This window comes from Mauremys mutica, chromosome 22 (assembly GCF_020497125.1).
Source record: "Mauremys mutica isolate MM-2020 ecotype Southern chromosome 22, ASM2049712v1, whole genome shotgun sequence".
Classification (NCBI taxonomy): Eukaryota; Metazoa; Chordata; order Testudines; family Geoemydidae; genus Mauremys; species Mauremys mutica.
Genome location: NC_059093.1, coordinates 14,027,911 through 14,042,770, shown reverse-complemented (window position 1 = coordinate 14,042,770; position 14,860 = coordinate 14,027,911). Strand labels below are relative to the sequence as shown.

Genomic DNA, 14,860 nt, shown 5'->3' with positions numbered 1-14,860 from the left:
AAGGTCATTGTTTGAATGTCCTGGTCACTGAAACACTGGAAAAGCCAAGGACACCCACCCTAGTGTGGCGGAGGAGGAGTTAATATACTTCTAAGCCCACTCTTCATTTCAAAGTGTGGGATTTAGATACAGACTCCCTCTGCAATAATGCAAATTCCCCCTAGACAGCATGGCATGCTCTCTCAGCAGGGACAACTAGAAGCTCTAATAGCATTAGATAAGTACTGCTGGAAGAGCTTATTAGATGTCAGAACTGCTGCTATCAACTAATGCTTGAAGTGTGCTGAGAGGGGAGGAGCATGCAGAGGGAGGGAAAGGAGAGAGAATGAGAATGACACCGTGCGAAGAGAAGAGAAAAATTAGAAGACAAAGAATATTTATCCTGCCAGCAATAGCATCGCCTATCGGTTCCAGACAAAAAGCACCGGCTCCTCCAGAAAAGCCAATTCAGGCATCAGGAAGCTACATAAGTGACACGGTTGAGTCAGAATCATCTGACCAAAAGGTAAGAAAATGATTGGGGCATGATGCTTACTTTTAAAATATTGACCCGCCTATCTTTGCCATTGTTGGTAAAGAGTCCCACCTTGACACTCATGCAAAATGAGCCCTGCAAATCCAAAGGGGACACAACAAAAGCACAAAATACTTACTGATCACAAATGAAGATGGTGAATGTTTTACTACCAGGTGTTTACTTGGAAGGGTGTTGTACCCAGCTCTTCTAAAGCATGAGGATTAAAAACCCATCCCACACACAAAGAATCAATATCTCAGTCATTGGAATAGAATTTTTCCACCAGACTAGTTGGGTAATAAGGCGATTTGGTTCAGATTAGAATTTATAAAATGAACACACACTACAAGCTCCAGCTAGTCCTACACTAACAGAAGTCAGGCCATGGTGTTGTGATGTAAGATCACTTAACAAGGCCACCAAGTAAGGAAGCCCACTGAAGCTGCTAATAGAGTAACAGCCTGATTTCCAAAGCTGAGCAACCTCAGCTTCCACTAGAGTCAACCTGAGCTCAAGGTGCTCAGCTCATTTGAAAAAAAAAAATCAGGCCACAATTCTCTAATGGCCCGACTCAGTGCTCGCTTTCCACTGGCTTCACTGAGCATGGAAACCATGCACTAGCTGGTTACTTTTCTACTAACTGTGGGGGTTTAGTTTTCAAGCCAATGTTTCATTTATGTAGACGCAGCCAACATATTGCTAATTTTCTCTGTACAACACTGTGGGCTTTAAAGAGCATGTTTTTACTAGATGTTCCCCTCAGACTGGAGATAGTTGCTGAAAAAGAGGTTAATGCAGATTGAAAATCATTGTGACATTATGGACCATTTAATTGATTATTAGGCCTGCTTAGGGGCATGTATTAATAGGACAGAACCTCCATGCGTGTGTTTCTCTCCCATCAGTGAATTGCAAGCGGAAGGAATACATCCCACTATTCTTCAGACTCCTGTGTAATCAGCATAATGATTTGAAATAGAAGAACATAACGTCAAAATCTATAATTATAAAAGAACCAATGGGCAGCTCATTGTAACACTGATCAAGACAGAAAGCAAGGCATATATAAAATATAACAATGCTTTACCATAGCACTGAGAGTCTCTTCCCAATCGGGCCTCTCTCGGGGATGAATGCTTCTCTGAAGCTCTGGAACAAAGTCATCCTCTTCTGTATGTACAGAGGACTTCATCATTCTAGAGAGAAAGACAGACATGCTTGTTTACTTATGTATGAAATACTCTCACACATCAAAATGCAAAGGGTTTTAAATATCTGGTATTCGTGGGTTTTTGTGTTCTTTCCTGAGAATACCAGCAGCTCAAGAACATAATCTAGTTTGGAAATTTGCATTCCTAAACCAACTTTAAATTATTGGTTTATTTTGATTATTTTTAAGCCTTCATCCTAATCACCGGACATTTGAAAAAACTTTTTTTAAAAAAAACAGACAACAAATTAAAATTTTCTAACACATTCAGCAGATTCAGTGAATTCAACAGACTGGCCAGACAACCAAAATGAACCACATGAATAACAATATCTGTCAATAATCACTTCTATTACCATCTCCTGCCCCACTTTTCCCCCAGATGCTTGAGGGGGGGAAAGATGGCCCTTGCAGCATACCAGCAAGGTCAGTATATCAAGACTGATAGAATTCAGCAACTCCATAGCTGGGAGGTCTTTAATCAGCTGTTGTAGCTTTGGGATTTGAGCAGAATCACCGCATTAACTACCTTGTTAATGTCATCTGCTGTAAATCCAACTTGTTTCAAGAGTTTTTTAATTGCTTCTACACATTTATTAAAAAGTGGAGAACAAATCAGTTCAAATCTGGCTCTGGACACACAGCACAAGGTCTGGGTCATCAGTTGTTGCAGTGTTTGTCCTTACCCTGTGTGGTGCGAAGTGCCCTTGACTCTCACTCATTTCAATAGTATTTGACAGGTGCTCAGCACCTAACTCTCTCAGGCCAAAAATTTCTGCAGATAAGGAGGATCTCATTTTCAAACACCTTACACAGTTTATTTGTATTCCAACACAGAGACCATTATGGACTTGGCTGCGAGCTCAAATCTTCTTTAAAAAAAAATATTTACAAAAGCTTTTCAGTTCACTTTTAAGGCATCGCTATTGTTATGAACTGAGTTAAGCAGGCCATATAAATGATACTTTGCAGGGGACAGCGGCAAAGATCTAAAGCACTAAATCCTGCTGAGTCTAGTGTGATCCATCCCAGCTTCATTAGCAACATGCACAATTCAAAGCTAATCTTTATTAATAGGCTGCCATATATTTATTTATTTAGGCAAACCATTTCATTAATCAGCACTGCATATACATGAACCCAAAGTAAGGAAAGGTGAGCCAAATGTTAGCTACGATGAATCATCTAGTTTGACTGAAGGAATAAATATATTTAAAGTCTTTACATAGCATTGCTATGCACTTTGCAATTCTTTAAAATGTTGCTAAGCAAGCATCAAGAAAGATTTGCTAGTGATGTTCCACCTTTTTTCCTGAACAGATCACCAATCTTAATTGCTAGCTTCCTAAAGTAAAAACTTAAACTATAAAAGGCATATATATGTATATAGTTGAAAACGTGAAGCACTCCATAAATAGTGATTTTGCAATGCAGATCATTTAAGCAGAGAATGCAAATAAGTAAAACATTTTAGTTACAATTCCATTAAAAAGATAAAAATAGTCAAATAAGCGTATGATATCAATAGCCAGATTCAATAACTGCAATCTACTTTTATAATCTAATTCTATAGCTCCTATGGCTCCAACACTTGGGCAAACCAGTTTTTGATTCATCTAACAAAGGAAATCCATTGTACAGGAGCTTTCATAAATACACAGCACTGTGCCATGCACATGGACATACACCTCTAACCCGATATAACGCAACCCGATATAACACGAATTCGAATATAACGCAGTAAAGCAGTGCTCGGGGGGGTGGGAGGAGATCTGGCCACTCCGGCGGACCAAAGCAAGTTCAATATAACGCGGTTTCACCTATAACACGGTAAGATTTTTTGGCTCCCGAGGACAGCGTTATATCGGGGTAAAGGTGTATTCCGTTGTCCTGCACCTTATGTAGCTATTTACATCCAGAGCAAAGAGTGTGTAAATCATTCCCATTCTGATTTGGTAGCATTTTGTATCTGGTGTACATTGCAAGATAATAGAGGTACAGGGAAATGGAAAACAGGGCTGACAAATTCTAAGAGGTTCATCGAATGCATATAAAAGCAGGGTGGCAAACGTATTTATTTTACAATGGATGATGGTAAGAGCAGATGCAGAGTACAGAACAACTGGGTTGCCACATGTATGAAATGTCCATTTAACTTGTGCTTTATGCACCACACAAGGATACCAATGCCTTACGCTAGTGCTGGCTTCCACAGCCTATCAAACATGGAATAAAGCTCAATTATTTGCCCTCTTGCTACACACCATGTACCAGTTATGCAATATAAACCTTGGTTTCTTTTATCAGAGTTGCCAACAACCCAGCTACACTACAGCTGGAGCAGCAGTAAGACTTAAAGGTTAGCTGTATTGTGCGTCTAGGCTTTGGATGGGCATCTTAGCGAATATCTGTTGGATCTCATCCTCTCTTCCCTTGTCCTTCTCACACCCCCGGACCCAAGTTCATGAGGGCGGAAATTCCTTGCTTCAGAAGTGAGACCATATAAAAAGGTATCCTGGAGGACAAAACATCTCAGAAGCCACCTAGCCACCATACACAATGCCCCATAAACTGTTCCATAACCACAACTGCCAGACATGGAGCCAGGGAAGAAGCCAGAAGAGATAGCTAATGAAACACTGGCCTCAGATCTAGATCTATTAAACATTAAACATTCCAAAGCTTGCACACGGGTTTTGCGGCACACTTCACACATCATACTAGTGGATTGCATACTGTACACACGAGGTAAAGAGTGCATGACTAACACCTCTAGCAATAGGGTGGTCCTGTTTGTAGACAGTTTTTGTGTAATTTAATACTTAGCTTCACAACTGCATTTTGTCATCTTACACCATTAAAAACAAGCAAAATACTGAATGGCCATTTTGTAAGTACAGTATGAATTTACATCTTTATGATCACTTCAGATTACAAATGTGTTTACCACGCTATTCCGCAGACCTGATGGCAATTCCCACCTTTGATTTCTTATCAGACAGCTGGTTTCTTAGTACGATCATGCTCCAGCCAAAAAAAATGTTGGGTTTTCTTTTTTTGTGTTTTGTTTTTTCGCATGCCTGAGATTTCACCTGCAATATGAGACCAAGGACAAGTTCCCTCCAGTGACTAAGCATGGCAGGTTTTGCGCATTTTGCACAAGCGTTTTAATGAAGTCTGCAGGCAGTCAGTAAATAGCAATTTTACCTTGAAAAAAATCACAGATATTAGGGAATTTCTCAGGCTAGTGAAGGAACCAAATTGGGTATATAAAGACACACAGGAATCAATGGGGAACTTTGACCAAAGAGCCAGTCTACAAAAACTGAATATATTCTCCCACTGTAACTAGCACACACACAGCATTTAGGAGAGCTTAACTAGTGATTTCCCTCCAAACCCACCAACCTACATTGTTATAGTAGCAGGTCACTGAACCTTGGAAGCGGAATTAGTCAACGGACCCATCAGTATGAGTTATCACTGGTTGCTCAAGACCTCAAGCGGTAGTGAGATCACTTACCCCACCCTTTAATTACTGCATACACTCCACGAGCAAAGAGTGAACCCAGGGCACATCACTGTAGGTCTGGCTGTTTGTTTGGCAAGGATTTATGACGGGATAGTTCCAGGTGAACAGAGAGAAAAACATTCCTGTTGGCATGACAGTACGCACCTTGTGTCATTTAGGAGCTGGCAGGAGGCTCAGCCCTCTGGTTTCCTGATTTCAGTGACCAAAAATATAGTCCTGAGAAGATGATTAGTTTTTGTGCAATGTGTGGAATTAATTTACAGTAAGTTCATACAAAGACTATAAAATGGGGAAGTGGATTTACAGATGGTGGATAATAAAATATACGTACACTGTATAAACTGCATGCTTGCTCCTGACCTCAGTCAAGTCACTGGGAGTTCTGACATTGACTCTAATGGGAGGAGACTTGTGCCCCACACAGTTTTCAGCATGGTAGCCGTGTTAGTCTGTATCAGCAAAAACAACGAGGGGTCCTTGTGGCACCTTAGAGACTAACAAATTTATTTGGGCATAAGCTTTCATGGGCTAGAACCCACTTCATCAGATGCATGAAGTGAAAAATACAGGAGCAGGTATAAATACATGAAAGAATGGGTGTTGTTTTACCAAGTGTGAGGTCATAGGCTGTAGTGTAGACATAACCTAAGAATACCTAGCACAATCTGCACGTCTTACCTGCCACACATCAGAAATGTGAACAGGAAGATTGTTTAGCTTGTTCCCTTCCACAGATTTCTTACACACGGGGGGAACAAATTAAGTCTCAGTGTTATTTTACATAAAATATTTAACACAGACATATTGTAGATATTAAATGCAAAACAAAAAGTTTCCCTCATAGTCTTACAGGTGCCTCAAAAGCATCAAAACATAAAATGGCATTTACCCATAATGAAAACAAACACCTTTTCTATTTAAAATGGCATTTCTTAGTCTCTTTAGTATCTCTGAATGCCCTTCAAATGCAATCTGGCACCATTACATTAATAAAAAAAAGTTCTGTCTGTGTAGGAGGCCATTAAGAAATCTCTCTTCAGATGAATGAACCCTTCTTCATTGTAAATTGAGAATCAAATGTACTGGAACAAATATTTACAGGACCTTTTTCTAAATTCACAGCTTGCATTTGCACCTATTTCTGGTAACCTTCAAGATTTCTGGTAGCGTGAGTTTATCAATTTCAAATTACAGCTGGATACATTTCATGTCACGTTAACACCAGTATCAGGAAAACATTGTGATGCCCTTTTCGGGATCCTCAAATCTAATTTGCTTATCCTGTCAAGTACTGCATTTCTATTTCTCCCAATGAGGAATTAAACACTCCTATTTAACAGCTGCAATATTCTGCTGGCAGGGTTCACTTACTATGCTGCATGACCAAGGATTTGATGCTATTGCAGCACATACATCTACGCAGCAACATGCTATCGTCATGGGATCTTCTTTACATAGACCAAGTTTTCTGATTAAGTATTCTCCTTTTCATGATTACATCTGAATGTCTTGGGCTCCCCTACAGATGCTGCCTGGGTCAAAACATGAACTGAAATAGTACTGGTGAGAGTCTTGTCACTCCGTTACTCTAAGTTCTGGTCTAGACACAATTTTTCTACCAATGTAACTATGTCATCAGTTTGGAGTGTGATTGTTTACAGACAAGTCTCAGAGGGGTAGCCGTGTTAGTCTGGATCTGTAAAAGCAGCAAAGAATCCTGTGGCACCTTATAGACTAACAGACATTTTGGAGCATGAGCTTTCGTGAGTGAATACCCACTTTGTCGGATGCAAGTAGTGAAAATTTCCAGGGGCGGTGTGTATGTATATATATATATATATATATATATACACACACACACATGCAAGCAAGAAGCAAGCTAGAGATAACGAGGTTAGTTCAATCAGGGAGGATGAGGCCCTGTTCTAGCAGTTGAGGTGTGAAAACCAAGGGAGGAGAAACTGGTTCTGTAGTTGGCAAGCCATTCACAGTCTTTGTTTAATCCTGAGCTGATGGTATCAAATTTGCAGATGAACTGAAGCTCAGCAGTTTCTCTTTGAAGTCTGGTCCTGAAGTTTTTTTGCTGCAGGATGGCCACCTTAAGATCTGCTATTGTGTGGCCAGGGGGTCATCTGTTAGCCCTACTATCTGACTGCTCAAAATCAGCAGCCAAGCAGTCTACCTCAACACTCCACCCCGAGTAAACCTTTCACCCTTAGCTTCACAAAGATTATGCAATGTACAGCATGACCATGGGAATATTATCCTCATTGAGGTCTAACCTGCCATAAAGGCATCACCAGTGTGCCTTTAGTCTGCCAAAGGCACATTCCACTGTCATCCAGCACCTACTCAACCTGTTGTTGAACCTCTCCTTACTGCTTTCCAGGTTTCCCATACAAGAGTTCTTGAGCCACAACTGTAAGGGGTACACCGGAACTCCCAGGTTCACTATGGGCATTTCAATATCCCCCACTGTAATCTTCTGATCTGGAAAGAAAGTCCCCTCTTGTAGATTTCTATACAGACTAATGTTCCTGAAGATGTGTGTGTCATGTACCTTCCCGGACCACCCTGCGTTGATGTCAGTAAAACACTCACAGTGATCCATAACAGCCTGCAACACCATGGAGAAGTACCCCTTCCTATTGATGTACTCCACCGCAAAGTGGTCTGGTGCCAAAATTGGAATGTGTGTGTCATCTATAGCCCCTCCACAGTTAGGGAAACCCAATTTTGCAAAGCCATCCACTATTTCTCGCACATTTCCCAGAATCACGGTCCTTCGTAGCAGGATGCGATAAATTGCCCTGCACACTTGCATTAATGTAGCCCTAACTGTCAACTTCCCAAGTTGAAATTGATTCACAACCAACCGGTAGCAGTCTGTAGTCACCAGCTTCCACACAGCGATTGCCACACACTTGTCTACTGATAGAGCAGCTCTCATTCTGGTGTCCTTGCACCGCAGTGCTGGGGCGAGCTCCGCACATAGTTCCAGGAAGGTGGCTTTCCGTAGCCAAAAGTTCTATAGCCACTGCTCGTCATCCCACACTTGCATGACGATATGATCCCACCATTCAGTGCTTGTTTCCAGAGCCCAGAAGTGATGGTCCACCCTCTGCAGCTGCTCTGTGAATGCCAAAAGCAATCTAAAGTTTCTCCTATCCATATCACACCGCATATCAGGCAATTGGAAGTCTTCTTCAGTTAGGAACTTTGTGATTAACTGTACAGCCATCCGCGATGTCTTCATGACAGTTAGAGCATAGGAGAGCAGTGTGGGCTCCATCCCTTCTCACAAAGATGCTGAGGTGCGCAGCAAAGAAGGGTCACTGAAAAATGCCGCAAAGGAAAGCTGGAAGCCCGTGGAATGCTGGGACAGAAACCAATGCATCACGGGACATTTAGCCTGGTCCCAAGATGCGCCATGATCCGCTCCACCATCCCACAAGACCTAGCGGCAGAAGGTGTCAAGCTGGCCTGTGGGATAAGTACTCACAGTGCACTGCTCACACTGTTGATGCTAGTGCCCCAAGTGTGGACGTGCTCTGCTGACAGAGTGAGTGTGAACATGTAATACCAATTTTTATAATAGCACTTTTTGAGTGTAGACAAAACTCTGTAGTGTAGACAAGGCCTTATTTATTTAATACTTGAGGCCAGATCCTCAGCCAGTAAAAATCAGCTTAGTTCCACTGATTTCAACGGAACTTTGCCAATTTACACCCACCAAGGATCTAACTCTTAGAATTTTACAAGCCAATAAGCACTTACATATCATGAGGACAGATGCTCTAACAAACAGATAGGCAAGACAGAAACTGCACCAGATTTTGCAGTATTCCTTTTATTTCCTACAGGAAATACTGCAAACACTACTTCCATTGGGTGGCAAATCATCATGCATCTTAAATGCCCCCCATTTTGAGGGGGTCCTAGGCACTACCTACATTGCACACAAATAAGGTGTCCTTTCACTCCTGTTGTTGAAAATTATTTATATTGGAAACAAAGATTCATGAAACTGGGGTTATAGAGTCATTTAAACTAGCAGTAGAAATCCCACAGCATTTTAAGTCTCCTAACAGAATAGCCACACTCTGGTCTTTGTCACACATGTGGGCTGAGACGTATCATAATCGTGGTCATGGACTACTGCATGCTGACAACATTCAGACTGATGGCACTCCTTTCCCAGGGAGATGACAAATTGACTCCTAGGTGTTTGATGGTTTGGAAGCTCTGTGCTAGCATAGAAGCATTATGCATTTGGAAAGTTAGGCTCCTCACATCAGACAGTTAATTGTCTGTTTGACAGATACTCATTCTTTGGTGGCTATATTTTTTTTTTAATTAAATGCCATGCCTGAACTTTGGGTTATGCTCCCCCAAGGAGACATTAGGCATTTCAGCCATCCATGCTGTTTTCCCCTCCGGTGACTTTTCTCTCTGACCTCAATCTAGGGGGTGAGGATTGCTGATAACTGATTTATTATTGTATTTAGTATTTATAGAGCACCATTGTTGTGCCTGGGACTTCTCGGCCTAATGAGAAAGCACGGCCCCCAGCACTGGGGAATTTATGATCCAAGTGGATTTACAACTCTACTGACAGTGATGTTTCTTGAGATCTTATTACTACCCAAGGAATTCTCCTTTAATAAAGTCTCTGCCAGTACAAATTGATGCCAGTACAAATGCTACTCAATAGGAATTGGAACTGGCATTGTTGAAGTGGACAGTATAGTAGGCATAGATAGTATATTCTTGATCAGAGTGCTAAGAAGCATGGTGTGTTAAGGAATTTGTTTGCACTGCTTGCTGGAAACATATTTTCCACTTCCTTCTGATTGCTCTCCCTTGCTCATTGGAGATGTCCATCCACACAATAACTCTAGTATGTAATTTGGCACAGTTGACAGTCGCTGTTAAAGAGAGGCCTAAAACAGAATAGCACAGGTGTTGCAGATTAGGATGAAGGTAAACTGGCAGAGCAGGGATCCAGGGCTAAAATAGCAGTGGGGCCTACAAGACAGGAGTGAGGTGCATTGGCAGAGTTGTGAGGCATCCCAGAACTGGCATTAACAGGGCATTGTGCCGGTCACAGCTGAGGGGTGATTTATTTCAGCCATCAGGACTGCACTACAGGCGAACCATCGGCCTAGGGCTTTGCAGCAATCCAAACCTGAAGGTTAGTTCAGTTCAGGAGGCCAAATGTGCCAGTTTAAACATAACCGGGCAGTTGGCCAAATTCTCCCCATCAGGCTTTTTTCCCTCCCTTAAGGCCCCTAGCTGCCTCTGATTTGCACTGGAGCTTCATCCCTCTTCAACTTGTGCCTGATCCAACTCATGTTGGAGCCAGGAGTTCTCCAAATCCTTGAGCACACCAGACAGCACAAGAGTGGGATTTGCAATACCGCCATACACTGAGTGCACAATTCAGCAGGGGAGGTGCTATAAGAGCTTACTGGATGCGCTGCTGGGGTTTACGATCCTTTATGATAGGAACCAAGGAAGGCCATGGTGACTGTTGAGGGAAGGAGGCTGCAAAGCCACTGCCAAGGAAGCCAGGTGGACATCTACCGCCACCACCAGCCAGAAACACCAGGTGCCATTCTCAGTTCCCAAGCCTTCCAATAATCTTCAACACCAGAGGACAGTAGTAATTAAGGCATCTTGGCTTCTCCACCTTAAAAGCTTTAAAATCTGGTCTCCCTAACCTAGAGGGGTTGTATGATCTTGTACTACAGCTGCAGGAGTCATTAAGATGAGGGTAACGTAGCAATGCTTTGCTAACACACTACCACTGTGGGTCATTGCAAACAGGCAGCACAAGAATATCACAAAATATATCCTCTCAAATGACCGGTACTCCCTTTCCATAGCCAAACCTATCAGGGCAAAATAAAAGATCTGTGGAGTCTCTATTAACACCATTGCCTTCTACAAGTTCAGGACCAAGAATAGAGCAGTATGGAGGGGATTAACAAGCAGACTGACAGCACAAACATTAAAAGTAGTGAAACCAGATGAATTTAGCACTCCCCAGTGCTTTGCAAATGTTAACTGATTAATCCTTCTATCACTTATGCAGGGAAAGTAAGTATTATTTCCATTGTACAGATGGAAAAATTAAGGCACTCAGAGATACAGAGACCTGCGCAAGGCTACACAGGGAGTTAGTGCCAGAGACACAATCACAACTCAAGAGCTCCTGGCTTCCAGACCTTTGCTCAGACTATGCCTTTCATTCTCCTGATCACAAGAGTCAAACTATAACATGTGCAGCAAACAAAACATATTTGGAGTATTGGGTAAATGAGCAATGTTACAGTAACATCAGGGTCCTGGGCTGGCTGACCAACATGGCGGGTGAAACTGTAAAAATTATGGAGATGTTAATGCAAAGTATACTATGTACAGTGAAAAGAACTCTCTTCATGTCAAATGCTTATAACTTATCTCCAAGAGGAGGAAAATTGGAAAAGAGAAAACTGGAAAACTAGAACTACAGCATGATTTGTGTGATGCTGGTGCAATTCTCAAAGCAGCTAAACAGAAAACTAGAAAGTACTCAACCTATCTTTATTCCAGACCCAAGACCCCGGGGGAAAGACAAACGTTTCTTCAAGCAAACACACCTGAGCCTCCTCTGCCCCACAAAACTAAGACTAGTACAGTTAGTCTACGGGGAATAATCATGCATTTTGGAAAGAAGAGCCAACACAATAGCTCCTGAAAAAGTGAAACAAGAGCTGGGAATTGGAGGCTCAGACTAGTGACCTGGGAGACTAATTCATTTCAAGTATTTTAAATCAGCATTGTCAACACCTTACTGATCACATTATGTCTGTCTGCATTATGTGAAATAGAATGTTGAAGTCTGTCTCGAGGAATCGTGCAAGCTGGAGATGGAAAAGACGTAGTAGGTCAGCTAATCCATCTCCCTGCCAATGCAGAATTGTTCTAATGCGTCCCCCAATCCAGGTAGAACAAACAAACAGACGTATTGTATTTCATCTTCAAAATATAAAATGAGAAACTGGAATAACAAATTGTTTCAGTTGTATTTTTGTTTTATTTAATTTGGTTGTTTTTATGCTCTACAAAGTTTATGCTCTACAAACTATAACCCCAGCTCTTGTACTCAAATTCATTTCTTTAGAAAGCCACTTTTTGTTATAAAGTAATGAAAGCTAACGAAAAAAAAATACTGCCATGGGCCAAATATTAGGGATCAGAAATCAAAACAATTGTACAAACCACTGTGTGCATCATTTTCGCCCTCTGTCAAATAGGGATATTGATACTTCCACACTTTTGAGGCCTTAGATGAACAAGCATTATTTCCATCATTACCATTACTATGTACTGGAAAACAGAAGTTTGGTGTACTTCTAGAATTTTTTCACAAATAAATGTTTTAAGATAAGAACGCTGCAGGTACTCCACCTCCCCGTGGGGATTAGCTTACAGCACTGGGACTTTACAGCACTGTAACTTGCTGTGCTCACACAGAAAGTTGCAGCACTGTGAAGCACCAGTGTAGCCAAGGCCTAAGGCTATGGCTACACTATGAGCTCTCCTGCTGGAAAAAAAAAAACTTCCACCCCCCACGAATGGCGGCAGCTTTACTCCTGCCGACAAAGCGCTGTTCACACTGCGCTTTTCATCAGTAAAACTTTTGTCGTTCGGGGGGGGAGAGGATGGGAAGGTGGGTTAACACCCCTGAACGACAATAGTTTTGCGGACAAAGTGCCAGCGTAGACAAACCCTAAGTGAAAGTTTCAAGAACAAGGCTTTACGCACATTTTTATTTTTTGGTTGTGTAATCAAAAACAATCAATCATTCTCACTTCATATGCATCACCACCTGTTAAAGGGATGAGATTCCCTACAAACAGACTGTCATAAGAAAACATCTCTTTCCTGTAGAAGGAAAAGCGTGTCTTATTTTTCCAGCATTCGCTTTTCATTTGAGACTTTAAACTCTTAGAAAAGAGCAGCTGTTAAAAAGAAAAACGAGAAGCTTTAAATAAACCCTTTTAAAGACTAGTAATGGCACTCTAATTAATTTTAGAAAATGCCACGGTGAATAGGTCATTCCTACCATTGTTAATATACCCCTTACTGACTGCACTTAGTAAGCTAGCAGCATTGCAGCATTTAATCAACGTATTGTTTCCTTGCCCTCTGAAACCATGATCATTCTCTCTTTAGTCTCTGGACAAGCTTTCAATACAGGCTGTGATGCGACCAACCTAGTTAAATGTTCTGCCGAGTTTCAGTTGAACTTTGGGACTCAAAAGTATCTATCAATTTGCCTAAAGTGTTTATTAATTTGCATGAATATTTAAAAGGCAGTTTCTATGCTTCCATTAAAGAAAAATTGTACTGGAAGTCTAGATCACTCAGGGTTCAGTAGCTATGGGCAACGTTTATTGTTCGATGGATTGTATTTTAGCAAAAAGCATTGCTAAGGCTGTACAGCAGCAAAATGTCATCGTTGTAATGGTCTTACACATTTTCCAGGTATACGTACACTCCCTCTCTCCACACACACACACACACACACACACACACACACACTTTATTCCACTGAATTCCTTGAGACTCCTACTTGACAAAAAAACAAAAAACAAAACACACATTCCAATGCTGGCTGGCACGTCATATGTTTTCAGTTGTAAATACACTTGGACTGGCTGTTAAAGTGACTCACTTTGTTCAGTCAGCTAAAACAGCTCTGCCAGAAGAACCTTGACACCACTGATCAGGTTGCACGTGCCTTCAAGGTATCAAATGGCCAATTTTTCAAGAGATGCCTTTCAAGTCCACTAGGCAAAAAAACCCAACAATAAAAATAAAAACAAAGCCACCACTCCTAATTTTAAAGTTGTGTTGAAGAATGTAATCTTGTAATCTTAATCCCAAAGCAACAGATTCACTTCACCATCTAAAATAGGCTATGACTAAGCTAGTACTTTTGTTGGTCAGGCATGTGGAAAAAAAAAAACACCTCTGAGCACCATCCGTTTCACCATCAAAAGCACCAGTGTGGACAGTGCTATGTTGGCGGGAGACGCTCTCCCACCAACATAGCGACTGCTGCACGTTAGGGGTGGTTTAATTATGTTGGTGGGAGAGCTCTCTCCCATCGGCATAGAGTGGCTACACGGGAGACCTTACAGCAGGCGTAGCTGCAGCAGTACAGCTGTGCCACTATAAGGTCTGTAGTGTAGACGTAGCTATAATCAATTCATCATCATGCTACGAAAGAGCCAGAGTGGCTGAGATTCAATAGAGCTGTCCATTGTGGATTGTACTCTTCACCGCTCCTAGATTTGGAAGCTTTGTTTACTGTTTTTAATCTCTCACGCTGTTGCTCTGTTAGGCCTTAATTCAACAGTACTTCCCTCTTCAGCAAAGCACTGACATTTGCACGTAAATGCTTTGCTGAACTCAGAGTAGTTTAAGTCAGAGAGAAAATGAATGTACCAAGTGAAGCTCCCTAGTGCATTTCACTGTGCATGTTGAAAGTAGTGCAAAAGGTACAATTGCACTAATGGTGAAAAATAAAATAGATATTTACAATTCA

General features: G+C 41.6%; 1 protein-coding gene across 4 annotated transcripts in view; it reads right to left on the bottom strand.

Moving 5' to 3' along the window:
- Window positions 1–14,860, bottom strand: part of ARHGAP32 (Rho GTPase activating protein 32) — a 381,592-nt gene that overhangs the window by 210,813 nt on the left and 155,919 nt on the right. For all 4 annotated transcript variants that reach the window (XM_044997056.1, XM_044997057.1, XM_044997058.1 and 1 more), the window contains exon 2: window positions 1,605–1,713. In XM_044997056.1, the coding sequence (XP_044852991.1) occupies window positions 1,605–1,712 (108 nt within the window). In that variant the 5' untranslated portion in view covers window position 1,713. The remainder of the gene's footprint in view (window positions 1–1,604; window positions 1,714–14,860) is intronic.